Source organism: Bos taurus, chromosome 17, assembly GCF_002263795.3.
Source record: "Bos taurus isolate L1 Dominette 01449 registration number 42190680 breed Hereford chromosome 17, ARS-UCD2.0, whole genome shotgun sequence".
Taxonomy (NCBI): domain Eukaryota; kingdom Metazoa; phylum Chordata; class Mammalia; order Artiodactyla; family Bovidae; genus Bos; species Bos taurus.
Window position 1 is genome coordinate 68553311 of NC_037344.1, and position 27134 is coordinate 68580444.

At 45.0% G+C, this 27134-nt stretch overlaps 1 protein-coding gene across 5 annotated transcripts; it reads left to right on the top strand.

The window, feature by feature from the left end:
* Positions 1-41: 41 nt before the first annotated feature.
* EWSR1 (EWS RNA binding protein 1) lies at positions 42-25761 on the top strand. 5 transcript variants are annotated; one of them, XM_005218075.5, is made up of 17 exons: positions 42-109; positions 4265-4301; positions 4441-4492; positions 5737-5863; positions 10109-10295; positions 12239-12406; positions 14512-14723; positions 15613-15793; positions 18545-18582; positions 19122-19154; positions 19451-19569; positions 22397-22526; positions 23313-23435; positions 23788-23950; positions 24320-24417; positions 24860-25112; positions 25370-25761. In XM_005218075.5, exons 1-17 carry the CDS (start codon positions 97-99, stop codon positions 25407-25409), a joined length of 1974 nt encoding a protein of 657 aa, XP_005218132.1. In that variant the 5' UTR covers positions 42-96; the 3' UTR covers positions 25410-25761. The 5 variants fall into 5 exon arrangements, with proteins under 5 accessions (XP_005218132.1, XP_005218134.1, XP_005218133.1 ...); XM_005218077.5 differs by having other exon boundaries at positions 18548-18582; XM_005218076.5 differs by having other exon boundaries at positions 5740-5863.
* The last annotated feature ends 1373 nt before the right edge of the window (positions 25762-27134 follow it).

Genomic DNA, 27134 nt, shown 5'->3' on the forward strand with positions numbered 1-27134 from the left:
GCCCGAGGTTGCGGGTCTCGCGCCTGCGCAGTGCGGCGTCTAGAGGAACAGCGAGAGGGAGACGGACGTTGAGAGAACGAGAAGGAAGGAGAGAAAATGGCGTCCACGGGTGAGCGTGGTGGGACTGTGGTCGCGCCGCCGACGGCAGGGACGCCTAGATTGGGGGCCGCTCGTCTTTGGGGATGGCAGGGACGACTGAGTGGGCTTTCCCGAGAAGGGTGTGAGGTACCCGCCGCGGTCTGAGAAGCTCGATGGCCGGCGTCCCCCTCCGCGCCTTCCCCTCCCCCCACCGGGCAGGCCGGCTCTGGAACCTTCCGGCGCCCCCGGCGCGCGGGGGGCTGGAGGCGGCGGGGGCGCGCGGGGCCTGCTTTGGCCTCCATTGTGTGGCGGCGGTCGGGCCCCGAGATCCGGGCCGCTCGCCACGTGGGCGGGGCCTGAGGCTTCGGGGCCCCGCGTGGGGTGGGGACGGGAGAGTTTGGCCAGGCCTCGGGCCCGGCACCCCGAAACTGGAGGTGGGGCGGGCGGCAGGTAGCGGCTCGAAAAGCGGCAGGCCCGCTGTCTTTCTGACTTCTCCCCGCCACAACCCCACTCCCAGGGCCGCAGCCTAGGCCCGAGGCCGATTCTGCCTCACCGAGAAGCCCGGGGGGGGGGGCGCGGGGGGAAACAAACGTAAAAAGGCTTCGCGGACTTGTGAGCTGAAGGGCGCCGACCTGTGAGCCGGAGCCCCGTCGTCCTTAAAGCCGGGTCGGCTGGCACGTCGTCCAGGGCTGCCGAATTGCCTTCCTCGGCGGGTTCCAGCCCCCAAGCCGAACTTCTGCCCGACTGGGCTTTAAACGGAGCGCCCCCACCCCACGGTCCGCTTTACAACTACCCAGTCAGCTGCTGCTTAAAGTTTTTTTTTTTTTTAAACCATTATTAGTCCTTCTTTCCGCCACAAAAAGCAATTAAGCGGCTTCCCAGGGCCATTTTTCATCAAACGCGGAGGGAGGCCTGTTGTATAATGAGGCCAACCCAGTTCTCAAGGCTAGGAATCCACCACCGAAAGACATTTCTTGGCCTTTTTGATTTAGGAGAAACAAAAGTCCTCGGTCGGCGTTTGAATTATGCTTAAGTAATCTTCTCGCACGTTTATTCGCTTAGGTTAAGCCGAGAGAGGCTTGTTTATTTCGTGGTCTGACAGAGCGGAAGGAGGCGCGGACTGGCCTTTGAAAGAAAGCCGGGGTGGGATCTGTAATTTGGTGTGTGGGGTGGTCCTTAACGCCCCGGGGTGTGTAAGAGAGTTTGCAGACCGTGCACTAACTGCGGTTGTGGATCGGGTGGGGCGATTTTTGCCTCTGGGGTGGTTCTTAGGCAGCCTGACTCCAGGCCTTGCAGGCAGTTAGAGAAGAGGGAAAATGGGAAAAGCTTTGGGTCCTTCCGAGTTTTAATCCGAAAAGGGTCCAGAATCCAGCAAGGGCAGGACAGTCTTCAGAACTCTCCCCAGCTTTGTGGTCTGTACACAAGCATGTGGTAGATGCTGGCTGTTAGTGCCAGGGTACAGAGTGCCCCTGGAGGAAAGGACTCTGAAACAACCACCGTCCAGGACACCTCCTGGTGGGGAATGGTTTGCTCAGAGCCCTTTCCTCCTCCCTCTTCCCTGCAGTGTTAGGAGTTTGTAAGGGAGAGTGCTGCTCTCCCTTCCCCGTGAAAGTTTGGGGAGTACACATGTGTGTGTATTTAAGTGTGTGTGTGTGGACCTGCCAGTTTTTCGTTCTCCTTTGCTCAAGCTCTGTGTACTGGTGGCCGCTGCATACTTTATTAGAATTGCAATTGTGGTTTATGTAGACAGCAGGTCTGACCTGGGGAACTTTGAGGGAATCCTTGTCTGGACTTCAGTGCCCTGTCCTTCAAGGTGACCGGGTTAGGCTAGACCTTTGAAGAGCTTTTTGAGCCCTTAGTTTCTGATGTTACAGCTCTCACGGAGTTGTCCCAAAGTGACTTTAACTTATGATGTAGTCTGAAGCTCCTAACTCTGAACAGTTCGAATCGTGACTGCCTGAAGTTTCTAAAAGCCACCACATTGGGCAATATTCTTAGCTTTTCTTCCTCCTTATTTGGCATATTTAGAAAAGTACCTAAAGTATATGTCCCCTTTAGCAAAGAAACTTCCAAGTAACCACCATTCAGACCAAGAAATAGAATATTGCTAGCACTCTTGGTTGGGAATATCCCCAGGAGGAGGACGTGGCAACCCACTGCAGTAATTTTTCCTGGAGAATCCCATGGACAGAGGAGCCTGGTGGGCTACAGTCCAAAGGGGCACAAAGAGTCTGACACGACTGAAGTGACTTGGCATAGCACTCTGGAGGCCCCCACCCATAGCCCCCTTTCTTCTCAACTTGTCCTGTGTTTTAGTGTAGTCTTTAGCTACACGTTTGGGAGTTATTAAAAAAAATAATTATAACTGCTAAATAATCCAACCAGTGTGTAACTGTAGATTTTTGAGGCCATATAAAGGTTTGTATGCTGTAGGAAGATAACATAAGTTCTCGTGAAACACATTTACCACCTCCCCTAGCCCAGCGGTGTGGGACTAAATCAGCTGGTTTCCCATTGATCTGAGATCATTCATCGTTCCTTGTCAGCTTTGCCAGTTTTGTTTTACATAACTGTTGTTGTGTAAAAGTTCTCCTGCAAACATTGAACTTACATCTCAGTGATATAGAACCATTCCTCACACAGAAGCCTCAGTAGAATGTAGGTTGAAATATTTGATTTTTGGTGTTTCATTGGTGTGTTTATTTTTTAACTAAAACGTTAAAGAAGTGATTTGAATTTTTATGTCACATATGGAGCTAAGATTGTCTTGAACAAATTGATTTGTTCATTATACATAGCCTTTGGTGGTTGATTTGATAATGTTGATGATTCAGGGTTCTGAGTTAAGGGTGTAGAGGAAGGAAAGTGGTCAAGTTATGTGTAGAGGTGAAAAATGAGCCAAGTTAAAGAGATGGATTCAGCAGAATGCTCTGGGGGCAGGCCAGGTGAACTGTGAAGCAGGCTTCTGTTGGAGTGAGGTTAGAAAACCCCTCTGTGAAGATCTGTCAGCTTTTGCTTTCAGATAAGGCACTACTTTCTGATTGGAAAGAAAGGACCCTTTGGTCTGCCTTAATGGCGGTATTGTCTTCTGACATATTAATAGAATAAGATAGTAGTTCTTAGGGAGAGCAGAGAATTGGGCAGGATTTTTTAAAAGTATATATAAATGTTTGCTTCTCCCACGAAAGCTTCTTAACAATTTTATTTTCTATTTTCACTATTTTTAGACACCTCAGTGGACCAGAGGGGTTTTTTTCTTAAGTCCCTTTTTGTGCATTTGTAGATTAAAAAAAAAAGAATATTTATTTGGCTGTGCTGGGTCTTAGTTGCGGCACATTGAATCTGCATAGCGGCATGCAAACTTCTCCCTGGTTGTGGTGCACAGGCTTAGCCACCCTGTGCGTGTGGGATCTTAGTTCCCAGACCAGGGATCGAACCCATATCCTGTGCTCCAGAAGGCAGATTCCTAACTACTGGACCACCAGGGAAATCAAACTATTCAACCAAAAGATTAAATGCTTTCTCCTCTGCCAGTTCGGGTCTTCAGTGGGATTTGTAACGTGGGTTGTTTTAAAATTATAGATGTAACCCCTCATAGGGTCAGCAAACCCTTTAGAATGGGGTTTGCAGGATTACGTGTATCATTTTCTGCCATTTCTGTTCAGCCTTCCTAGGGAATTATGGGTGGTCTAACTTGTTAAGGGAGTGATTTTTTTTTTTTTTTTTTGAACTAGGTTTTGAGGAGATGCAGCTACTGATGTAACCATTCCACTATTAAACATTGTTATATTGTTGCATGCCTCCTGAGGGTAGAATTTTGGATCCTGTTATATTTATCTTGTCTCCTGTTAGTTTTAGGATGATGATCATGTATTTGAAATGACAGCCAGTGGGTTAAGGGAGGCTTTGTAGTCATGGGAACATGCAAAGTATCTTTGCCAAATCAGCTGATCTTGACCTCATTCACTAGCACTTTGTTCAAATTTTCTGAATTTAACTGGCTTAGACTTATTTTTGGTTTGGTGTTGAGAGAGAAGAGATATTCATTTGGACCTGTGTTGTCCTGTGGTCCTCTCGGTACGGTATTTAAAAATTCATCTTCCTGCTGCCTGAATTCCTTCCCTCCTTTTTCTTTCCTCCTTGTAAATTCTGGCTTCACACTATATTCTCTTCTTGTTTTCTCTAGATTATAGTACATACAGCCAAGCTGCAGCCCAGCAGGGGTAAGTCAGATTTTTACAAGTGTACTTTGGGTGTGATTGGTTGCTTTTTTAGAATACAGAGCCTCCTCTAATTGTAGAGAATTTAGTAATGGAATTTGGATGGTCTGTATTCAGTTCTTGCATTTAATTTCTCTTACAGCTACAGTGCTTACACCGCCCAGCCCACTCAAGGATATGCACAGACTACCCAGGTAATTTTTAAGATAATTATATGTGGCTGCATCCCCAAGTAAACTGTTTCCATCAGCCATTAAAACAATAGCTAGCATGAATCTTTTTCAAAAATTAAGTAATGGAAAAGTATAATGTGTTTGAAATCATAAAATGCAGATATTTAAACTTTCACAGTGGGAGTGCCGTTGTAATGAAACCATCCTCAAACTGGGAGTTGCTAGTTCTCCTTTCCTTTCTAGTATTATTTCAAGTTACGGGTTTTGCTCCATGCTTGTTCCTTTTACATATTTTGTGTTTGTTTAACTTAATTGTACAGCAGTTTTGCAGAGGAAGGTGATAATATGGCATTTTGCAGATAAAAAATTGTAGTGCATAGATACTACACCATTTGCCAGTGGTTGCACAGTAAGTGATGGGTCAGCTCTTATGGCTGCCTAACTATAGGGCTTCTGAGCTCTTTCTAGTACGTGAGCCTGTTTTAAAATTTAGGCCAAAAAATACCAGAAATTAGCCACCTAGTGTTCTCAAGATTGCCTCAAATTCTGAAATGGTCTGTGGCATAAAAGAATACTAATAGCTCTGTTGTGGAAAGATTCTAGGACAGGCAGAATGTGATGTCTCTAGCAGATCTTACATAACTGGCCATTCAAATCTAGAATGTGATCTTACTGATATCTGAAGGAACAGCTCATACCTTGCCAGGTTTTAAGTATTACTGATGTCTAAGTTCAAAATTCAGTACTCATGCTTTACTAATCTAAAGGACATATGTAGTATTCCTCATTTTCTTTGAAGTGGTGTGATAATTTGTAAATTTTTGTCCCATGCTGAAAATCCAGTTTTCAAAATTGTCTGACAGGTTTTAGCCCCATTTTCATTTTTTTTCTCTTTTCATTTTGTTTTTCTAGCATTTGTTTCTATTTGCTAAAACTGCTACACTGCGTGCTAGCAATTATACATCTTTTCCCTCATTGTGCATCATTTGAGGGTATCTTGTTAATTTCTTGTATCATTAAATTGAGATTTTTACCTACTTATCTCAGGAACTTTTTTGTAGTTTAGGAAAATACAAGTGGATTAGATAAGGGGAAACAGGCATTCAAGATATTGTGATCTCGTCTTTTTTTTTTTTTAATCTTTTTATTAAAAAGCATATTTTTTACTTTGGTTTTCCAATTTAGGAACTTAGAAGTAAGTTAGTCCATTTTATTGCTAAAATGCTAGATTCATGTATGAAGTTTTTGAATTCTTTTTCTTGGAGCAGGCATATGGGCAGCAAAGTTATGGAACCTATGGACAGCCCACTGATGTCAGCTATACCCAGGCTCAGACCACTGCAACCTATGGGCAGACCGCCTATGCAACTTCTTATGGACAGCCTCCCACTGGTAAGACCCTGGGAGACTTTGGGGTCACCTTACCTAGGGTGTTTGTTAAGGAACTTGCTAGTTGTGCTCTTGGGTATATATTCTAGTTGATACCTTGGCGTCTGGGAATCCTTTATTCTTAGGAGGAGCTGGGTTTTTTGTTTTGTTTTTCCTTTTCGTTACATTCTTCTTGAAGGATCTCTAATAGAATGTGGGTGGGGTAAATTCCAAAGGAAAAAAGAACTTTTTCTTTTATCTATCTTATACAGTGTATTAAATAATCTCACGACAAAATGGAGAATATATAAAAGATTGTGCTAATGCTAATACTGGGTAAGAATGAGCCTTCTTGAACCGAGCTGCTTAAAAATCGCACTGATTTTCACATCTGTTTGCTTCATCTGATAGTGTGCCCTCTACTTTTTGTTTTGTGCTTTCCACAGTAGAAGGGACCAGTACAGGTTTGACTATCCTGCTCATTCTTGCATGGGAAATGCTTTCCATCTTGTCTAACCCTGTAATGTTAACCCTTTAGGTGTTTTCATTTGTTTAACCCTCAAACTTTTTAACATCACACACAACAAGGTGCTAATGGAAAATTGCTTCAGGTGCCATTTGCAGATCCATGTCCTTTTTCTTTATGTGATTTTGGGAAAGATTTTGCTTTGTTTTATTTTACATTATTTTGTGTCAAGCCTTAATAATAGTTGTTCACCTTCTCAGAGGTATTTCAGATGACTACTTCCCAGCTGATTTCCCCCTGTTCCCTCAAGGATAGGTTGCATGATTAGATTTGTTTAGAGGAACAGATTGCCATCCTGCATGTATTACGTTTGTCTGTTGGTTGGTTTCCAGTCCAGACATGTTTTATTTTCCTTTTAAGTATTAATGATGTTTTTTTAATCCATAGTATGTTTTAAATATATATGTAACAGCATTTCAGGGAGCAAAAAATGAACTACTTTAAGAATTAGAATAAATTATATCCTAATACTGGGGTTGAAAGTGGAGTGTGTGAAAATTGTACAATAACTTTTTTATCTTTAATACTGTGTAACATTTCAGGATCCCTACCTTTTCCCCACCCACCCACTCTTGTCATTATTATTGTAAGAGAATATTACTTTTCAAACTATCTTCAGTCCCCAAGTTATATATGGTCTACCAGAGTTGGCAGGGAGAAACTCACCTATGATTTAATTCATTGTGTGACTGTGTCATGGATTGATGGGATGTATTTCCTAGTCTACCTAATGCGTATCATTGAATAGGATGGGAAGTGTGTAAACTTTCTGTGGGTGTTGGCAACTGTAGAAAAACCTGGAACTGAAATTCTGCAGTTTGTATTTTTAACACAGAATTTTGAAATTATGAGATGAACTTTACATATTCAAGCTGTTACATTTTTAATGATATGTAATTGACATATATGACATTAGTTTCAAGTGTACAACAAAATGACTCAGTGTTTGTGAGTATTGTGAATTGATCACCACCAGTCAGCATGAATCACCACACATCATCCTTCCCCACGCCCCCCAACACATACGCACACATCATCCTTTTGATGAGAACTTTTAAGATCTTCTCTCCACAACTTCTAAGTATACAATACAGTATACTGCACTTTACTTCCCCGTGACTGATTTATTACAACTAGATGTTTTTAGCTACCTTTAACTCATTTTAAAAGCAAGTGTCATTTGAAGTTAAAAAAAATACAGCTTTTGGAGTCTCTGAATCATTTTATAAGAACATGATCAAGTCATTTGTAGGAAACAGTTTCTAGGTTCTGTAGAGCTATGTATTCACTTTGTAGTTTATGGAAGACCTGTCATATCTCCCCTAATTCTCCCATCAACTTTGCGAGTGTAGGAACTAAAATTAAGCCTGGTGAATAAATTGAGGCTGACCCACACCAAATGGGGCCCCAGCAGTAGTGGTGTTGTGGCGCACACGGAGCACTTTTTCCCTCACTTCATTCTGCCTTTACACACAAAAGTCACTGGATAATTACTGGAATAAATATATAAAAAGACTCTTTTCCTGAATATTTTAAAATAAAACTTCATGAGGAGGAGCTATATAAATCTTAGCTTATTAATTGGAATGGAAATATTAGACTTTAGATTGTATTGAAGTTGAACAAAAATTCTGGTGGTTTGTGTGATGTTTCTTACTTTCTTTTTTCTTAAATTCATCACCACATGGTAGATATGTTGTCTTTTTTATATTGGTCATTTTTATTGTCATTTTGTTCTATTAATTTTTGCTCATTTTGCTTGGCTGCTTGTGTGGGTATTACAAATTAATTAAAAGATTATTAATCCAATGTCTATTACCGTAATTTTCAGCACTACAAGGGTCTGTTGATGGATGTTTTTATGACATGAGTTATTGCCCTTATCAGTTTTTGCTTTTTTTAATTGTTGTCTTTATAAATCTTAAAAATGGCTTGTCATGGAGAGGGGAAAAATCTGTGTAGGAGTAATAGGGTAGGTGGAATTAGATTCCAGTTAAATTTAAATAAATGAGTGCTTTATATGGTTGACATTAGGATTCTGCAAAGAAATTTTAAATAAACAGTTGAGATGAATAACATGCCAACTCAAAAAACTTCCAGTGCTTGGGACTCCTGTTTTGTGAAATATGCTTTCATACACGTTTCAACCCAACATATTTGAGAAGGCAGTTACTGTTTTTGTGTATAATTAATTTCAGAATTGCCCTGAAGTGTTTGAAGAGAAGAAAGTATTCTGTGCTACAGACTGGGTACATTTTAGATTGCACAGAGGGAAATTGGTTTTTTTTGGGGGGGGGGCTAGTAAGTTCTGTGTAGAGTGAGGACACTGTTCTAACTGAGGTTTGTTATGAGTACTGAAACTTTTTTGCTTTATTGAGATTTGGATTTTTCTTTGATAGACATAAATGCTGAGTACTAGATTTGACTCTGTTGCATGGCTGACTGCTTGTTGAATAGGAATAAGGAAAGCCAAGCATCAGGAAAGATCATGACACCTCTTCTAGGAAAGGGACTCAAGTTAGGAACTGCAGGTTCGGGGGTTGTCATGTTCCAAGCCCAAATTCCAGATGGAAGGGCATGGACCCCAGAAATTCCCTGGTGGTCCAGTGGTTAGAACTTGGGGCTTTCACTCCTGGGGCTTGGGTTCACTCTCTGGTTGGGGAACTAAGGATCCTGCAACGTGCACAGTGCAGCAAAAAGGAAAAGAAAGGGTGTGGACCCCGCCTGGTGTGGCAAAGGCAGGAACTAGGGAGAGACCCGAGCTTGGTCTCTGCACACCCACAAGGACAGGTGTGTAACACTTGGTCAGGGACACGGCAGGGAGGCTGTGAAGCCCACCTCCAGCATTGCTTAGCAGGGAAAATGCTCATTTGCTCACAGTAGGTAAATAAGAGAGAAGTGGGGTGGGTGACTTGGTGACTCCTAGCATCTCAAATGGTTTATGTAAAATGTAACATTAACTTTCAGTGTGTTTTGGGAGTATTAAGATAATTTATCAAAAAAGTCAAAGAGGAAAACCTTTGTTGGTCATATGTACGTGAGCAGATACAATTTGTAGTGTGTCTTTATTACTAATGTAATGCTGGTAACTGGCATTTTCTTAGTAGTTTATTACCCAAAAGAAAATTAGTGGTTCTTAAAGAGTGTTTAATCAGTTGTTAACATCTCACTGAAAATTAAACACATCTTCTCCACAATTTCCAGTTTCCTTAAACTTGAACTGCCCATGATGCTTGGAGCTGAAAGCAAATAATTCCAAATGATAGGTTTTAATGCTAAACTTGGACCTGGATCCTTATTTTGCAGCTACTTTAATATATGTCTTTTACCTCCCTTTCTGGGGCATTTTATTCCTGTTTTAGAGATTTGGGGGATACTTAAGTAGTTAGTTGAAAAACTTGTTTAAGAAGGCCTGCTTGCAAAGCCAGTGTAGAATTTGTGTCCCCTTTTGAATCCCTTAAAGGAGGGGGCAAAGGGAGCCCTTTTTTCTATATCAGCATTTCTCTCTTCCTTTCTGTTTGGTGTGGTTTAGAGCAAAAGAGACGGTGCTTTGCTGAAAACTGAGTGTTTTCAGAGAACTTAGGCTTTAAATACTGGTTTGTTGCTACTTTTACTGAAGGGGAGATATTTAAAGGGGCCAAATATCGTAATGTTTGAAAGTGATTTATAATTTGTTCTGTTAATGAGTGTCCAGGCAGATCTCTGAGGAGCCAGAAATCTGACGTAGCTCTCCTTTGTTCCAGGATATTCTACTCCAGCTGCCCCCCAGGCATACAGTCAGCCTGTCCAGGGGTACGGCACTGGTGCTTATGACACCACCACTGCTACGGTTACTACCACCCAGGCCTCCTATGCAGCTCAGTCTGCATATGGCACTCAGCCCGCTTACCCGGCGTATGGACAGCAGCCAGCAGCCACCGCGCCTGCAAGGTAAGGCCCCTCGCCTGCTCCTACCGCCACAGCCTTGGGCCCCCTCGCCTGCTTCTACACTGCAGCCTTGGGCCCCCTCGCCTGCTCCTACCGCTGCAGCCTTGGGCCCCCTCACCTGCTTCTACGCTGCAGCCTTGGGCATTCAGAAGAGGGCTCAGCCACCCCCTTGAGAGCACCCTGACTTGGTTCCTTTGCAAAGCTTACTTAGATCTGCTTGGGTGTTAACTGTTCTTCACCCAGCACAGTCACACCAGAAATGTTACCCATCATTAAGTAGATCAGTGGTGCCATCCAGGGGCCAAAATAAGGAATGTCACTGAGTGGGTTGTTTGGTTTCAGTAGAATGGGCATTTTGATACGAGGAGGTATTGTATTTACTTTGCTAAACCCAGATGAAAATAGAGTGTGGTTTCCTCACAACAGAACAACTGATGGACTTAGAGTTTGATGCTTTACCTTTGGTTTTATTGACCCTGTAAATGGGTAATAGCTTTCTCTTTGGGAAAAACACTGTAGTTCTCAGTTGGGGGCGGGTCGGTTGTAGAATCATGTATTTCAAGAAACAGTCCCATGATTCAGTTGTCAGTAAAGGCTGTGTCCATATCCAAAAGTCAGACATTGGTGATGTGGTTTTCTGTATTGTGTACTGGCTTGGTAATCTAAGTACCACAGGCAAGTATGAATTCTTAACTGGGTACCCTGTTACGGGTGAGTATTTGGGCAAACAGTTCGTACTCCGTGACTGATAAGCAAGTAAACAATATTAATTATTACTTAACAGAAGATTTCAGGTCTTTGCTTTAGACAGTGCACTTAGGTGGCTTCTGCATACAGTCTGGAAGGAACACTGAATTCTGGTTTGAAAGAAGACTTTAGGGAGTAAACACGAGATCAACTTGTAACCTAGACTTTTTTGTCTGCTGTAGAGGTAAGAAATTAGCTCTGGCAAACACTCATGAGAGTACTTCTAAAATGCACAGTGAGTAATCAGAGCTACTGAGTAGTTTACATCTTTTAGACAGTCTTCAGTGGCTAGTGTTAAGTGGGTTCCGCCAGTGTCCCAATTCAGTTGACTTAGAATGTCCTCAGATGTTTGAGGTCCCATTTGATGCTCCATTGCAACAGTGTATCCAGTCCATGGTGGGCGGGGGTGGGTGGGGGCAGGTCTATGTTAGTCTTTGAATAAGTAATCCTTTTTGGTTTCTTAATTTTTCAATCCCTCACACTTTATAACAGTCATCTGTCTCCTGATCAGTCATAGCTAGTCAGTTCCCTCAGAGAGAGGGAGCTTGTGAACTGTTGCAGCTCTTTGGAGAAAGCAGTACTTCCACATCCTCCCTGGTCTGCCTGCTGATTCTTGGGCTTTGCTTAAAATAGTGCACACTCAACTCTGCTACAACCCTGTTACAGACTTTGGGGTTAAGGGGTGATAAAAACCTCTTTGGTTTTTTTCCCCTTGGGATTAAGATTGGTTTTCATCACTTCACAAGGATACTTCCCAGTTCATTTTAAGCATGAGAGGATGCCATAGACTTACGTAAATGTTACTTTAACCCAGAATTTGCATTATTGTTAAAGTTTCTTGTTTGTCTTTAATAGTCCTTATTGAGAAAAGGCATTTTCTTCCTGAACAAACCACTTCCCATCCCAGATCTGTTAAATGGGCAGCACAGAGTATTGTAATTGCTTATATAGCTGCTGATGTGAAATGAAAGGAGCGTGTTGATGTCTCTTCCGTGGATGTCATTAAGACTCTTCCATCTTTAGTGTTCTCTTCCAGCAGAGACCGTTGGACCAACATTGGGTTTTGATGGAGTTCACTTTACAACTGTATTTATTTCCAGGCTCAATCCTAACATTGTTTATTGCTCATAGATTATAGAGTTCTTACTCAAGAGTTTGGTGTTAAGAGAAAAGTCTCACTTTTTTATTTCTCCTTTTAGACCGCAGGATGGTAACAAACCCGCTGAGACTAGTCAACCTCAATCTAGCACAGGGGGTTACAACCAGCCCAGCCTAGGATATGGACAGAGTAACTACAGTTATCCCCAGGTGCCTGGGAGCTACCCCATGCAGCCGGTCTCAGCACCACCATCCTATCCTCCTACCAGGTCAGTCTTCTCTTGCTTGTTCTTGTGGCCAGTGAGCTAGTGGAATAATAGAGCAGATTTTTTTCAGGCAAGGAAGCTTGCTTTTGCTTCCTCAGGTGAACTGTGTTACCTGACTCTTCCAGGGATAAGCCTGACCACATATTCTACATTAAAACCTCAGTCAAAAACACTTCTAAATATCTACATTTTTACCACTGTTTTTTTTTGTTTTTTTTTTTTAATTTATTCAGATGAGAAACAGTGGCATGAAAGCAGATAAACAGAACCATGGAAGTCACATTTTCCAGGTGCAGTTGAGACGGATCAAGTTGCAGGGCATTATTTTTTCAAAAAGAAAGTTTACCTTAATCATTTAACGTTTAACTTAAAGGTCCATTCTTGCCCCAGTCTTAATGGCTAAGCTAAAGCCTTTGTTTTTGACTTACGAGTTTATTGTTCTGCATTTTGTCTTAATTAGCCACACCAGCAACTACAGTGTCCAGTTTTGGTTTCTTTAAAGTAGAGGAAAAACCACAGGTTGTCTCAGATTTATTTTTTTGATGCAAGTTTTCAAATGAACTGTCTGAATTGTGTCCTTGAGTGTTAACTTGGTTTTGATAGAATTAATATTTCCCCTTTTTGTATTCATTTCATTGGCTTATGTATAAGCAAGCACAGCTGATGGTAAGTGGCTCTGTACAGCTTGGAGCAGAAGTGGGCAGGGTTCGAGCATTTCTTCCCAAGGGCCCACCCACACCTGTCATGTTGAGAGCACTGAATCTGGCAAGTTGAACAGATGTACTTGGTGTGAAGAGAGGCTTTTGAGTCCTAACAGCTTCCCAGGGGCTTCTCTGGTGGCTCAAACAGTAAAGAATATGCCTGCAATGCAGGAGACCCGGGTTTGGTCTCTGGGTCTGGAAGATCCCCTGAAGAAGGGCATGGCAGCCTACTTCAGTATTCTTGCCTGGGGAATCCCATGAACAGAGAAGCCTGGTGGGCTACAGTCCATGGGGTTGCAGAGAGTTGGACACATTCTACAGCTGTGGTGAGGGAGGTGCAGACACTTAAAATGATTGTAGTTAGAATTAAAATTGTACTGTGCCTTGTGTTGTTTTTCATTATCATGGTTCATCTAAAGTTTAATATTTCAAGCTTTATTTCTGTGTAAGAGTATCTTTGGTTAGTTTCCCTTCCCTTTAGTTGACATATGTGAAGGTGAATATAAGTCTGATATTCATGTTTCATACAGTACCTTGATTCTGATGTTTCCTTGTTCATCTTTTCCTTATTAATGCCCAGATTCATAGACGATCAGGCATGTCTGGAAGTTTGGAACTATATATATATACCAAAGCAACTTGAAACTTACCCTCAAGAGAAAAGTGGCCACACAAACACACATCAAGTGGCCTTGTACCTTCAGAAAACAAGTCATCACTCCAGGGAATTATGTTGGCAGGCAGCCTTAGAACTGAACACCATACTGAGCTGCCTCGCTTTTCTCAGTGCCTTTTCCTGGGTCTGTCTTCCCTGGGAGCACAGTCTTCCCTTAATACAGGAAGCACCTAGGCTCCCAAACGTGCCTTGAGTTTGGTTGAGAATAACTATTGTTCTGATGAGCACGTGTGCCTGCGTGTGTGTGTGCTCAGTCGTGTCGACTCTTTGCGACCCCATGGACTGCAGCCTGCCAGACTCCTCTGTCCATAGGATTTCCCAGGCAAGAGTGCAAGAGTAGATTGCCATTTCTTCTGCAGGGGATCCTCCTGACCCAGGGATTGAACCTGTGTCTCCTGTATTGGCAGGTGGAGCCTCCTAACCCTCCACTACTGCACCACCTGGGGAGCCCTGTTTTCGTAAAGGTGGGGGGGGGGGAGTCTTAAGGTTGTACATTTTATAGATGGGTTCATCGTGTGTGTGTGTGTTTTGTGTAATACCCTCTCCTATTCAGAACTTGATTCTAGATACAAAAATACTTTGCTCATTTTAAGTTCAGCATGTTAATATGTAAAAAGTAACTACAGTTTTAAGGGTTTCTATGTCACATGCTGGGAATGTCTCTTACACTTGGGGGACCTAAAATAACAAGCCTCTCCTAACAAACTGTTTTGTTTTGTTTTTTTTCTCAGCTACTCCTCTACGCAGCCGACTAGTTATGATCAGAGCAGTTACTCCCAGCAGAACACCTACGGGCAGCCGAGCAGCTATGGACAGCAGAGTAGCTATGGTCAACAAAGCAGCTATGGGCAGCAGCCACCCACTAGTTACCCCCCCCAGACTGGATCCTACAGCCAGGCTCCAAGTCAATATAGTCAACAGAGCAGCAGCTACGGGCAGCAGAGTGAGTTGCTAAGAGAGAAAACCAAATAAGAATGGTTGTGTTTAGAGTTTCTGAAACGGGGAAACACTCTTGACCACTGTGTGCTTTTGAAGTCCAGGATGCATCTTGAGGGTATCATATCCTGGCTAATAATCCTGGCTTTTCTCCAGTTTAATTGTTGTTAGTATGCCTTAGGAGAAAAGAGAGTTTGTAACTGACCAGAGAAAAAGTTTCAGACTGCCAGCCCTGCTCTCTGGGGAGGTTATATGCAGTGAGTGAAGCCAGCTTTTCTTATGGCCTGCCCACCCCAGTTCATTAAGAGAGCGTGAGCAGGTAGCTATTGAAGACTCTTGCAGTTTTTATAGTTAAAAAGATACTGTATTTTTATTTTGTTTTTTTGTTCACATTCGTAAGACAAAAATTTTTGTGGAATGTTGTTACGTGGAAAAGTAACCAAAAATTCAAAAAGTTGTCTTCACAATTTAGTCTTTGCCTGGATTGTTGTCTTTAAATCACACCCATGAGTGTGTCTCATCATGACAATGGGCAGTGCTTCTTGATGGAGACTACCCCTTAGCAACCCCCAAGAAACCTGACCCATTTTTGTTTTCACTGTGGTTTAAAGAACAGTTTTTTAAGGCATCTTGGGATACAGAACCCTGTGAACTGTTGGTCAGAGTCTTTTTTTTGTTTGAGAGTGGTTTTTTCCTAGGCAAACTATATGAGATTACTTCAGCCTTTTTTGTTGAACTTCATAAAAAGCTTACTGATAGGGGGACTTAATCAGATGTAAAGAAGATGGGACCTCGGTTAGTGCCTTGCAGTTGAGAATTCTATGATTCCAGGAGAAAGTACAACAGCAGTGGTGTAAATGCTGATCCATGGCTTACAGATGTGACTCTTTCCTCAGGTTCATTCCGACAGGACCACCCCAGTAGCATGGGTGTTTATGGGCAGGAGTCTGGAGGATTTTCCGGACCAGGAGAGAACCGGAGCATGAGTGGCCCTGATAACCGGGGCAGGGGAAGAGGGGGATTTGATCGTGGAGGCATGAGCAGAGGTGGGCGGGGAGGAGGACGCGGTGGAATGGGGTAAGAGCAAACCTTTTCTCCTTTTACCTAATTTTGTTTCATCCATAGGATTTTCAATGGAAAGAAGGGACTGAAAGACATGGGGAATTTATTTCTGCATTTCCATGGGTAGTCTGATGAGTCCAGGCCATCTTGCAGACATGGAAATGCTGTCTCTGTGGCATATCTGTAGAGGCAGTTCGCTTTTTTCAGTGCCAGTCAACTGGGTTGGGTGGGGAGAACAAAGAGTGGTTTTGAAACTAGAGCTTTCAGTCCCCTTCCTGGTTTCCAGAGGCCAAAGGCCTCCTGGGTAATAGATTTGGGATGGAACACACACAACCCTTCTAACAACCCTAGGTGTTTGACTAATTGCTTCTGAATGATTGTCTTGAAATACCTGGTGTATATACTGCAGAAAAGGAATGCAGCTGTTTTCCACAATGTTTGTCCCCAACTTCTGTTTATACTTGGAACTATTGAACATAATGATGAAGATCTTGGTCCCATAACCCTTGAACTATGGCCTGAGGTGCACCTGGTGTACAGAGAAGTCTGGTAGCGTTGTGCAGAGTAATGTATATAATTGTAGAAGCACTCTCCCCAGTGGAGATTCTGAGAAGTCTAAATCGGTTTGACCATTTTGATGGATGGCACAACCTGGTTTAGAAAACTTTGTTTAGAGGAGTAACATGAATCTGCTACCCCACCCTTCCCCTCCCTCCTCCCACATCCTTTTCCCTTTCTGGTGTCTCTGCTTTGATGAAGGTGAGGTGAAATGTTGGTTAACATAATCCAGAAGGCTTAGTTCTGTGTGTGTTCTGTCCCTGTATAAACTAGTAAAAATAAAAGTTATGCAGAATGTTGGTATAGGTATAAATTGGATTTGGTGCCACTGTTGGTTCAAGGAAAAACCGAATAGAATTTCTTTAGAAGTGTACTTCAAGATTAAATATATAATTGATTTTTAAATTTTATATTAACGAATCTGTTTACTGCTGAACAATACTAGTTTAAAATATTGCTTTGCATATTCTGCATAACTTAAGTCTTCAGTGAAATCTTTATTGGAAGAAAGTCATTTTATAAGATGCAAAAATGTATGAGTAATTGGGTATAAAGTAGAATCAGTCTTCTGATTTGGAGAATATCATTCCATTATAAAGGTTTCACTTCTTTACTGATGTTTTAAATAGATGTAGACACTTGAAATCACTATCATCACGTCTCCAATCATTTAGACTCCTTAGTATTTTTCAATTGCAAAACCAATTTTAAGTTTATTCATTTCAATTCTCCAGAAGTAATAATTCTACTAATTTTGCTAGATTTTGCTAGTAGAGGGTGTTCCCTCTTTCCCAGTGAGAAGTCTCTGCTGAAGCCATAGGAAACACCGTGGCTCTCCCCACAGGCTTCTCAGCAGACTGTGACGCGGTCTGCGGGACCCTGTGGGGACAATACAAGAGCCTCCCCCGCCCCTCTTTTTTTATTGTGGTGTGGTGATGGTTTTCAGTGTCTTCTGCAGGTAAGGCACTCAATGTTGTTAACATGCCCTTTTTCATTGCCTCAGTATTTTGATATTTTCATTGGCTGTTAAACGTGGAAACTTTTTAACATGCTTTGTCGCATTTATATGCTACAGGTTACAAAGTGAGAGCCTTGTATACACTTCAATACTTAAAAAGTACCCGTACTCAGTACTCAGCCGGCAGCATAATGAAAAGTGGGACTAGACACGGTGTCCATATGGAGAGGAAAAATATACATAGAATATTTTTAACAAAATGTATTCATTGTATAAATGGAACCTTCTGTAACTTGGGTAACTGCGTACTTGTTGTTTGGTAATGAACCAGAGGAGGTACAATACTCTAGAATTGTGTAACATTAAAGTGTAAACTTTTGTGTTTAAAGAGAGAGAACATTTTATGGTGTGTACTTTTAAAAAGGAAGCAAAGCTGCATGCAACAGCTTGAAATTGTATATTCAGGTATTAAAGGTGCAATACTGGTTAGAAAAGCGCGAGGCCTCCCACTGAGGAGCTGCCTTTTATTTAAGAGAAAACCTAAAAGGCCCAATTCTTATTCTTCCCCTTTCAAAATACATAAGGCAGTGATTTATGCTGTCATTGTCTTGATCTCAATTGACTTGTCTATAAAGTTGCACCCCCAGTCTGTGGAGCCTTGGTGTTTGTTGTAAATTCTCCTTTCACAGCGATTGTTAAACCCATTAGTGCCCTGCAATGTGTGGCTTTATGCTGAAGACCGGCTGGAAGCGTCCTCTGGTGTCTGTCGTAGGCCTCTACTGTGGTGTCTCCTGCTTTTTATAAACTGTGATTGTTAAGAAGCCCAGGGCCTCACTTGGCTCTCCCCTGGGAGAGGTTGAGGGTGCACCTTTATGAACATGAAAAGGTTCATCACAGCAGTTACCTGGCTTGCTGCTCCTCTCCACACAAGCTCTCCCTGTTTTTCAACTGATGGGGTGGGTGTTTGGGATGTATTTTTCCCCCAATTTGCCAAGTATTGCACTATTAATACCAGCCCCTGAAATGAAAGGAATCAACCACACTGGTGTGTACAATCAGACAAGCAAGGTTGTATATAAAGGAAATTTGAGCAAGCTGCCCTGAAGAAAGGCATAGTGACAAGATGAGAGAGATGCATTGTTTGGAGATGTGTTTAGCCAGTGCCCTTCTTCCCCACGAGCCCCCCCAAGGCTCAGAGCGGTACTGGCTTTTAAAGGGAAAGGCCTTCATTTCTTCGTTTATCCCCCCAGCAGCGCTGGAGAGCGAGGTGGCTTCAATAAGCCTGGTGGTAAGTTTTTGAGTATTACCATGGATAGTGTTTAAAAAAAAAATACAGTCAGTTTTTAGAAAACTATAATTTTTTATTAGTTTGATAAGTGGTTTAAAAATGATCTCTACAAAAGAGACTAATGGGTACTGCCGGCACTGTCTTAGGGGTAATAAGGTTAACCCACGGTTACAAAACAAAGGGTGACTTGGAGTATTGAGCAACTGCTTCTGTAATATGGGGGAGAGTACCTTTTTAAAATTTGGTTTATTTGGAGGAAAAAAAATTGACTTAAATTTAACACTAATTTGGCACGTAAGCACTGAGAGTGTATTTGGTTAATGGTTTAAAAGCAAACTCTGAGCAAAGGAAAAGCAAACCCTAGCAAACCTGTCACAGATGTTAAAGGGGCACTGCTCCATTTTAGCAGTGCGGGTCATTTTGAATTTAATGAAGCCCCATCAAACGGTGGTATAGTAGATAGCTATGTGTGTTTGTAAGGTTTGTAGCTTGCAAGACGTGCACTAATAATATTTTGTATGATCTTTCCTGGTTGGCAGGACCCATGGATGAAGGACCAGACCTTGATTTAGGTAATTTTGAATCCCTGGAATTTATGTTGTGCTTTGTAATTGAATAGCCCAGAAGTGAGTGTGTGTTGGGAGTTCAGCAGCCAGGTAGATGAGTGGAATACTCTCGCTGTCAAGAGCATTTTAGGGCTTCCTTTATCTTGAGTAAACAAGAATATACCAAAAGTTCCGTCTCCTTCTTATTAGTAAGGTTGGTAGTCCTCTTGGCTTTGTGATGGATGCTAGCAGGTGGTAGTGACCATTAGTTAATCAGCCCTGATGGATACATGACAGTAACTGCCTCTCCTTTCCTCGGGAAGGCCCACCTGTAGATCCAGATGAAGACTCTGACAACAGTGCCATTTATGTGCAAGGCCTGAACGACAGTGTGACTCTCGATGACCTGGTGGACTTCTTTAAGCAGTGTGGAGTCGTTAAGGTGAGTAAGAGCATGACCTTGTGGGCTGGCAGACCTGTAACCACAGGGCATTTTGAAGAGAACTGACTTGGAGAGTTTCTGAAGTGGCTTGATTTTTTTCCTTCTGGACTGTCCATATGTGGTTTGCTCCTTAAAATACAAAAAGCAGAAAGCGAAAAATACTGTTCTATAGAAAAGAAGTCCTAAACATGGTTTAAGCATATTTGATAACTCGGTCACTTTTATAATTATAAAGTTAATTGTAAGAATATTTACATGAACTTTTTGGGGGGAGGAAATACAGACTATAATGTTTTTAAAAATAACATTTATGTGTACATATCCCAGCTTAGGCAATAGGGCTTTATGAGTACCTTTGAGGTGCCTGGTATATGTCTTCCTTTCCTGGTTTTGTCCCTTCTCCCCACTCGAATCCTGAATTTTATCATTCTCTTTCTTTATAGATGTACCTCAATAATATTTTGTTTCACGTAATTTTGAAGAATATTAAAACACTACTGTAAGGCAAGACCATTCTGGACATACACTGGGAACAAACAGATGAGAGCCCTCAAAGTTTATGTATAGTCTAGAACGTGTTGTAAAGAAGAATACAGTTGTGCTCTGTCCAGTGATCATAATTCTTAAGGAGGAAAATAAATACAGCAAAATAGGAAAGGGATAAAATGAGGAACAGAGCCAGTCCAAGTGGGGAATGATTTCAGAATAACAGCAGGAATAGTGAGACAGGAACTTGCCTGGCAGTCTTGAGCCTGGAGTGGCTAGAAAGTTTGGTCTGAGCTACTGTGATGGTTACCAATTAGATGAGGAAAACTAAGAAAAACTGGAATTTTGAGAAGGGTTGAGGAAGGTCCCTAGGTCAAAATCTCAAAGTTTGGGCATCCTGTATTTATTTGTGGTGGTAAGTTCTGTAAAGTTGCTACAGACACTGGATTAGTAAATGCCGAGCCATCGCCCCAGAACTGTGTACACACATCTCACGTAGATTATAATCACAAATTCACAGTTCATCCTGATAAATCCTACTCGTTTTACAAAGAAAAAGGTTCAAAAGTGTGACTTGCCTGAGTTGGTATTCAGAGTTGTCCAACTAGTCCCAGAGCCAGAACTTGTTACAGAACACTGCCCCCGACCTCCCAGCTTCCAGCCTCTGGTCATTCTAGGAGAGCTGGAACGGGAGGGAAGACATTGTCTTCCTCTGCAGGGAACATGTGCATCCGGCCACACGTTTTTCACTTTCTGTTTATTGCCACAAATAACCACAGAAAGTGCCACAAGTATTGATTCTGGAGTGACAAATACTTGAATCCACGAATAATGAGAACTGACTATACCCAGGTGTAGGACTGCTGCTTCCTAAGGTGTGTATCTGGCCGACCAGTATAGACTCTTCACGGCACGTCCACCACAGCCTCACCAGGAACCACGTGTGTGTGTGTGTGTTTTAAACTTTCAGTAATCTGGTAGAAGAAAGTGGAAATGTAGTTTGCTTTTCCTTGATGGTTAATAATGTTATAACGGCATCCTGTCTTCTCTGAAACGCCTGTTTGTGTCTTACACACACTTTTCATCGGGTTGTCTGTCATTTGTTGATTTATGTGTGGTTCTTTATATTGTCTGAATGCCTGTCTTTGTCTTTGTTGCAAATACAAGTCTTCCAGTTTGTGGCTAGTTCTGAAAGGGCGGGTGGGAGATCGCACCACTCTGCTTGCAGGGTCTTCGTTCCCCAGCCATGGGCTGGGCCTGTGCCCTTGGCAGTGAAAGAGAATGCTCAGCTCTGGACCACCAGGGAGTTCCCTGAGGCTCACATTTTTTACTCACTTTCTTTTGATGAATAGGAATTCTTACTTTTTTCAGTCATTACCTTACTGGGTTGTATCTTTATGTTTTTTATCTGTAAGACCTTTTATTCCACAACATCTTTTTGAAAGGTCTGCATTTTCCCTGGTGGTATATAGTGCTGTCACACAGAAAGTACCATACCTGGATCTGTTTCTTGGCTCCATATATACTTTTCGTTAATTTGTGTGATCCTATGCTAGCAGCTCTGCTAATTATTCTGTGCTAAATCTTGATCTCTAGTAAGGCAGATTCATGTTTCATTCTTTTTACTTCTTGTTCTCCTATCTATACATTTTCAAACCAATTTTATGACGTTTAAAACCCCAGTTAGGGGACTTCCCTGGTAGTCGAGTGGTTAGGGACTCCATGCTTCTATGCAGAGGGGAAGGTACGATCCCTGGTCGAGGAGCTGAGCGCCTACATGCCTCGTGGTGCAGCCAAAAACCACACACACACACACACAGGGTGTTTCCTGAATTTATAAGAATTTGAGAATTGACATTTTTATGATATTGAGTGCTTTCCTCCCATCCCCCATTAACATTGTATTTGTCTATTAAGCCTTAGGTAAAGTCTATCTCCTTAAAAGTTTTGCAGATTTTTATTTTTTTCATGAATGGGCTGTTTTGGAATGGATTTTGTGATCCAGCTATATAAAAAGTTGGTAAATCATAAATTTCTACTTGTGGATTATATAGTATGTTGTCTATTTGGGTATGTAGGATTTATTCCTAGTTAAGAAAGTAGTGTTTACCATCAAGTTTGTAAAATTAAAGATTTTTAATTATATAACCCGTCATTCAGACCACTATTTTGTCACATTTCCTGTCTTTATATGCCCTTTATAAAACATAGGCATCAGTACATGTGTATAATTTACTTCTTTTAAGCTCTATACATATTTTCACGTATCACTAGACACACAAATGTGTATCTGAAAACTAGTATTTCTGGTCATAGCTTGATTATGCTCTTTTATGCCTAGATGAACAAGAGGACTGGACAACCCATGATCCATATTTACTTGGACAAGGAAACAGGAAAGCCCAAAGGCGATGCTACGGTGTCTTACGAAGACCCAGCAACTGCCAAAGCTGCTGTCGAGTGGTTTGATGGTAGGAGCCCTGGGTCGGCGGGTGCGCCCTGCCCTCCTGGCTCTGCCTCCTCGGGGCACACGGAGGGTCTGGGAGCAAGTGTGGCGAGGGTCACCTTAGGTCTTGTGCTCGAGTATGTCATTCTGTTAGAATGATTTTCTCTTCATGTGGCTCTAGGGACCAGGGACAGATAGGCTGTCCCTCTGTGTAGCTTAGGGTGTGCAGGAAGGAGCACTCAGAGGGAGGCAGAGGAGCAAGGAAACCCGCTCTCTGCTCCTGGAGGAGCGCTGGGGGTGTCCAGGCGGCGGCTTGCCCTGCTCCCCTCAGCCATACGAGGGCCCGGCGCTGACCTGGGGTTGAGATCCCTTATTTTCAGTCATTCTCACTCAGATCCACTTGCTTCTCTAAGAACAGATGTCATGAGGTGCAGAAAGTCCCACAGACCCCTCAGCCATGCATCGGAGATATATATATATATATATATATATATATATATATATATATATATATAATGACTTTGATGTTGATTCTGGAATTTCACTTCTCACAAAACCAACTTGAAAGTGTCACCAAGTTCTGTCTCCTCTCAGCCACTTCCTGCTCTCCTTCTCACCCTATTAAGGCTTTTCTGGCCTTGCCTGTAAGTCTTAGGGAAGATTGTGGGAAGACACTGATGCAGTGGGAATGGTTGAGTTTGATAACGGGGTGCAGTTGGTGAAAAACGAGTTGTGTAACCTTACCTGATCCCCTCAAGGGGAGTAGGAGTTGGACTTTGGGAGTGATGAGTGTTCTCATCTCTTTTTCTAGGGAAAGATTTCCAAGGGAGCAAACTTAAAGTGTCTCTTGCTCGGAAGAAGCCGCCCATGAACAGCATGCGGGGAGGGATGCCGCCGCGCGAGGGCAGGGGGATGCCGCCGCCGCTCCGAGGAGGTATTTACCGGGGCTCTCTGGGCTCCGCTCTGCTGCTCTGAACGTTCTCGGCGCACTTGTCTCTGAGGAGCTTGGTTTCTAGAGTGAAAGCCGGCCCCTTAGGGATACAGAAAGGTGTGTGAAGTCAATACTAGTACTGAGTGCTGGCAGCAGAAGACGAGGAGGGCTCGACTGGCCAGGGAGGCTGGGCGCCCCGGGAACCGTGCTGCTGGGGGTCGGCCCTTGGGCTGCCTTTTGTTTCTCCTGTTTTGGTCCCTCACGTGTGAGGAGGCCTGTCCTCCAGCTGCAGGGACAGACCACAGGGACACAGAGCTGTGCCCAAAGAGGTGATTTCGCTGTTTCCTTACTGCAGGTCCAGGGGGCCCAGGAGGTCCTGGAGGACCCATGGGGCGCATGGGAGGCCGCGGAGGAGACAGAGGCGGCTTCCCACCAAGAGGGCCTCGCGGTTCCCGGGGGAACCCGTCTGGAGGAGGAAACGTCCAGCACCGAGCTGGAGACTGGCAGTGCCCCAACCCGTATGTACTAATCCCCGCTCCCATCCCGGAGAGGCCTGCCTGCGGGCTTCCTTTGTCCAGAGCAGCCTGACCCTGACCCTGCTGTGGGGTGGGCGGCCCCGTCAGTCTTACCAGCTGCCGTGGCGCCTTCGGGAGACGGTCACACAGTCCACTGGACTCGGGCCCACCTGCACGTGCTTGTCCAGACGCTCGGCCGGATCAAACCCTGGTCCTGTGCTGTGCTGCCTGAGGCTGCGGCTGCAAAGCCATTTTCTGTAGTCAGATCCTCTGAGTGGAGTTGGACCCTGACTCAGTGTTTGTGGTGGTTTCTGCTCAGGCGTGGCTTGTTTGGTAGGTGATTTCCGTTGTGATATAATTTTATTTATGCAGGGGCTGTGGGAACCAGAACTTCGCCTGGAGAACAGAGTGCAACCAGTGTAAGGCCCCAAAGCCTGAAGGCTTCCTCCCACCGCCTTTCCCGCCCCCAGGTAGGTACCCGTTTCTTGGCACTAAACGTCTTATTAGCTCCATGAGCTTGGTAACCAGCTGCCCAGGGTCAGGGTGGGTTCAGCAGGTGCAGCCCTGACCTTTGAACAACACAGGGGCACTGACTCTGTGCAGTTAAAAAAAATCCCCTTAAATTTCACCATCCGCCCTGTGCCTCCATGTTTGTGGTTCAGCATCCTTGGATTCTACGGACTGCAGATTGGGTAGTACTGTACTTCATATTTGGTGGTGGGAAAATCAGTGTGTGAGTGGACCCCCGAGCGTTTCAGACCTTTGTCAAAGGGTCACCTGCGGTCCCAGCGTCAGTTCTGAACTGTGACCTGGTGTGCAGTGAGGGAAGCGCGGGCCCTGCTCTCCACACGAGGCCTCTGCGCTCAGCATTCTGCCCTGGCACTGAGTGTCTCTCCTGCGCTCTCCCCTCAGGCGGTGACCGTGGCAGAGGTGGCCCTGGAGGCATGCGGGGAGGAAGAGGTGGCCTCATGGACCGCGGTGGTCCTGGTGGAATGTTCAGAGGCGGTCGTGGTGGAGACAGAGGTGGCTTCCGTGGCGGCCGGGGCATGGACCGCGGTGGCTTTGGTGGTGGAAGACGAGGTGGCCCTGGGGGACCCCCTGGACCACTGATGGAACAGATGGGAGGACGACGAGGCGGGCGAGGAGGACCTGGAAAGATGGATAAGTACGTGGGGGTGAACCAGCTGGGGGGCCTGGGCTGTCAGCCCCTTCCCCTGGAACAGGTCTCACCAGCCCCAGGCGGGAGGCGGGCGGCTGCCCTGAGCTGGGGCTGGGCTTCCTCTCCAGCCCCCCCCCCCCCCCCCCCCCCCGTCGTCACCCACCGCCCCCTTCCCCTCCCCTCCCCACCGCCATGTCACCCACCAGCCCCTTCCCCTCTCCACCACTGTGGTAACCCACCGCCCCTTCCCTTCTGCCCGGCAGAGGCGAGCACCGTCAGGAGCGCAGAGACCGGCCCTACTAGACGCAGAGACCCGCAGAGCTGCATTGACTACCAGATTTATTTTTTAAACCAGAAAATGTTTTAAATTTATAATTCCATATTTATAATGTTGGCCACAACATTATGATTATTCCTTGTCTGTACTTTAGTATTTTTCACCATTTGTGAAGAAACATTAAAACAAGTTAAATGGTAGTGTGCTGAGTTTTTTTTCTTATTTTAAAGATGGTTGTTTAAGACTAAACAATGGGAACCCCTTGTGAGCATGCTCAGTATCATTGTGGAGAACCAAGAGGGCCTCTAACTGTAACAATGTTCATGGTTGTGATTTTTTTTTTTTTTAAATAAAATTACAAATGTTTATAAACAGTCACCCTTCTCCGCCTCTGTTCCGCATCCACCACATACCTACTTGGACGTGCGCCCCTGACCCCCGGGTCTCCGCTTGTTCAGGCGTCCTGACCGCCCTCCTCAGGTGCCAGCCCCTCCCTGGGGGGTCTCACCCAGCCCCCTCCCCCCACCCCATTCCCAGAGGGGAAGTGTCCCCTGTCCTCATGGACTCTGTTCCCGCAGGCCTCAGCCCAGACTGTCCCCACCAAGACCCAGTCCCGGCTTCTCGCCACCCCCCTCACCCAGCAAGGCCGCCCTTGCTGTTCTCGGACCGACCCCCCGAGGACTCCCGCCGCACCTGCCACGACCCCCAAGAGGCCCTGGGGACCTGAGCTGCCCCCTCAGCCTGCCTCCCTGCGGTCCCACCACGCAGGCCAGTGTGTCCCTGCCAGAGGCACAGATGCTCCCCCGCCAAGGCCCGAACACACCCAAGATGCCACTGGGCTCCTGCACTGTGCCAGGCGCTGCCCCAGCACATCCAGCTCCGTGGGTCGGCGCCCTGGGGGGCCGAGGGGACGCCTCAGAGCCTGTGCTTTCTCACACACACACACACACATCCTGGGCCTCAGAGCCTGTGCGCGCGCACACATGCATCCTGAGGCTAAATGCCTGATGCCCGTGGGCTGCCTCCCCAGCCCGCAGCCAGCTCTGCCTCAGGACAGCCACCAAGTGTGACCCGTCTTGGGGCTGAAGCCGCCCCGGGTGCCTCTGCCCTCAGATGCCCTTTCGCAACCCTGACCCCGAGGCTGCGCACAGGCGGCTGGAGCCCACGGGCGCGGCCCTGCTCCCTGCTCTCAGGAGCTCCCAGTCACACACACAACAAATTTTCCAGCACAGGCTTGTGGCCCCACAAGGCCACACCCCGCAGGTCCAGGTGCAGGTTGAAAGGTCAGTTGAGACGGATGTCGTTGAGAACAAAGGCTTGCAGGGAGGGGCTCACCTCCAAGGCAGGGACGGCTGGACACGACCCCGGGGCCAGTGCAGGCCCCGGAGCTGCCCGGTCCGGCCCAGTCCTGACAGGCCGGGCTCAGGACGAGCGCGAGCACAGGGAGGCTGGGGCAAGAGCAGGCCTTGCGGGGCCTCTAACGGGGCAGGGTGGCCGCTCAGAGGAGCTGTGGTCACTCGCCCCGCAGCCAGGGCAGGAGCAGTTGTCACGGCTGGACCCACATGTGGACAGGGCAGCCTTGAGCCCCTGGTGGGTCACACCCACTCACCCCAGGCCGTGCTCCTGCATCAGTCTAAGCCAGAAGGTATCAGGTGGAGCCGGCCAGGACCCCAGCTGCCCAGCGCCAAGGGTGGGTGGGGGCCCTCGAGGTAATCATCCAACCTCCGGCTGCAACCAAGGCCAGCGGGCTG

What these genes read in the sequence shown, in the direction of transcription:
- EWSR1 (XM_005218075.5), top strand. An exon ending in CCATCCTATCCTCCTACCAG is followed by an intron (nt 12,407 to 14,511) that starts GTCAGTCTTCTC and finishes TTTTTTTCTCAG; the next exon opens with CTACTCCTCTACGCAGCCGA. An exon ending in ACCGCCTTTCCCGCCCCCAG is followed by an intron (nt 24,418 to 24,859) that starts GTAGGTACCCGT and finishes CTCTCCCCTCAG; the next exon opens with GCGGTGACCGTGGCAGAGGT.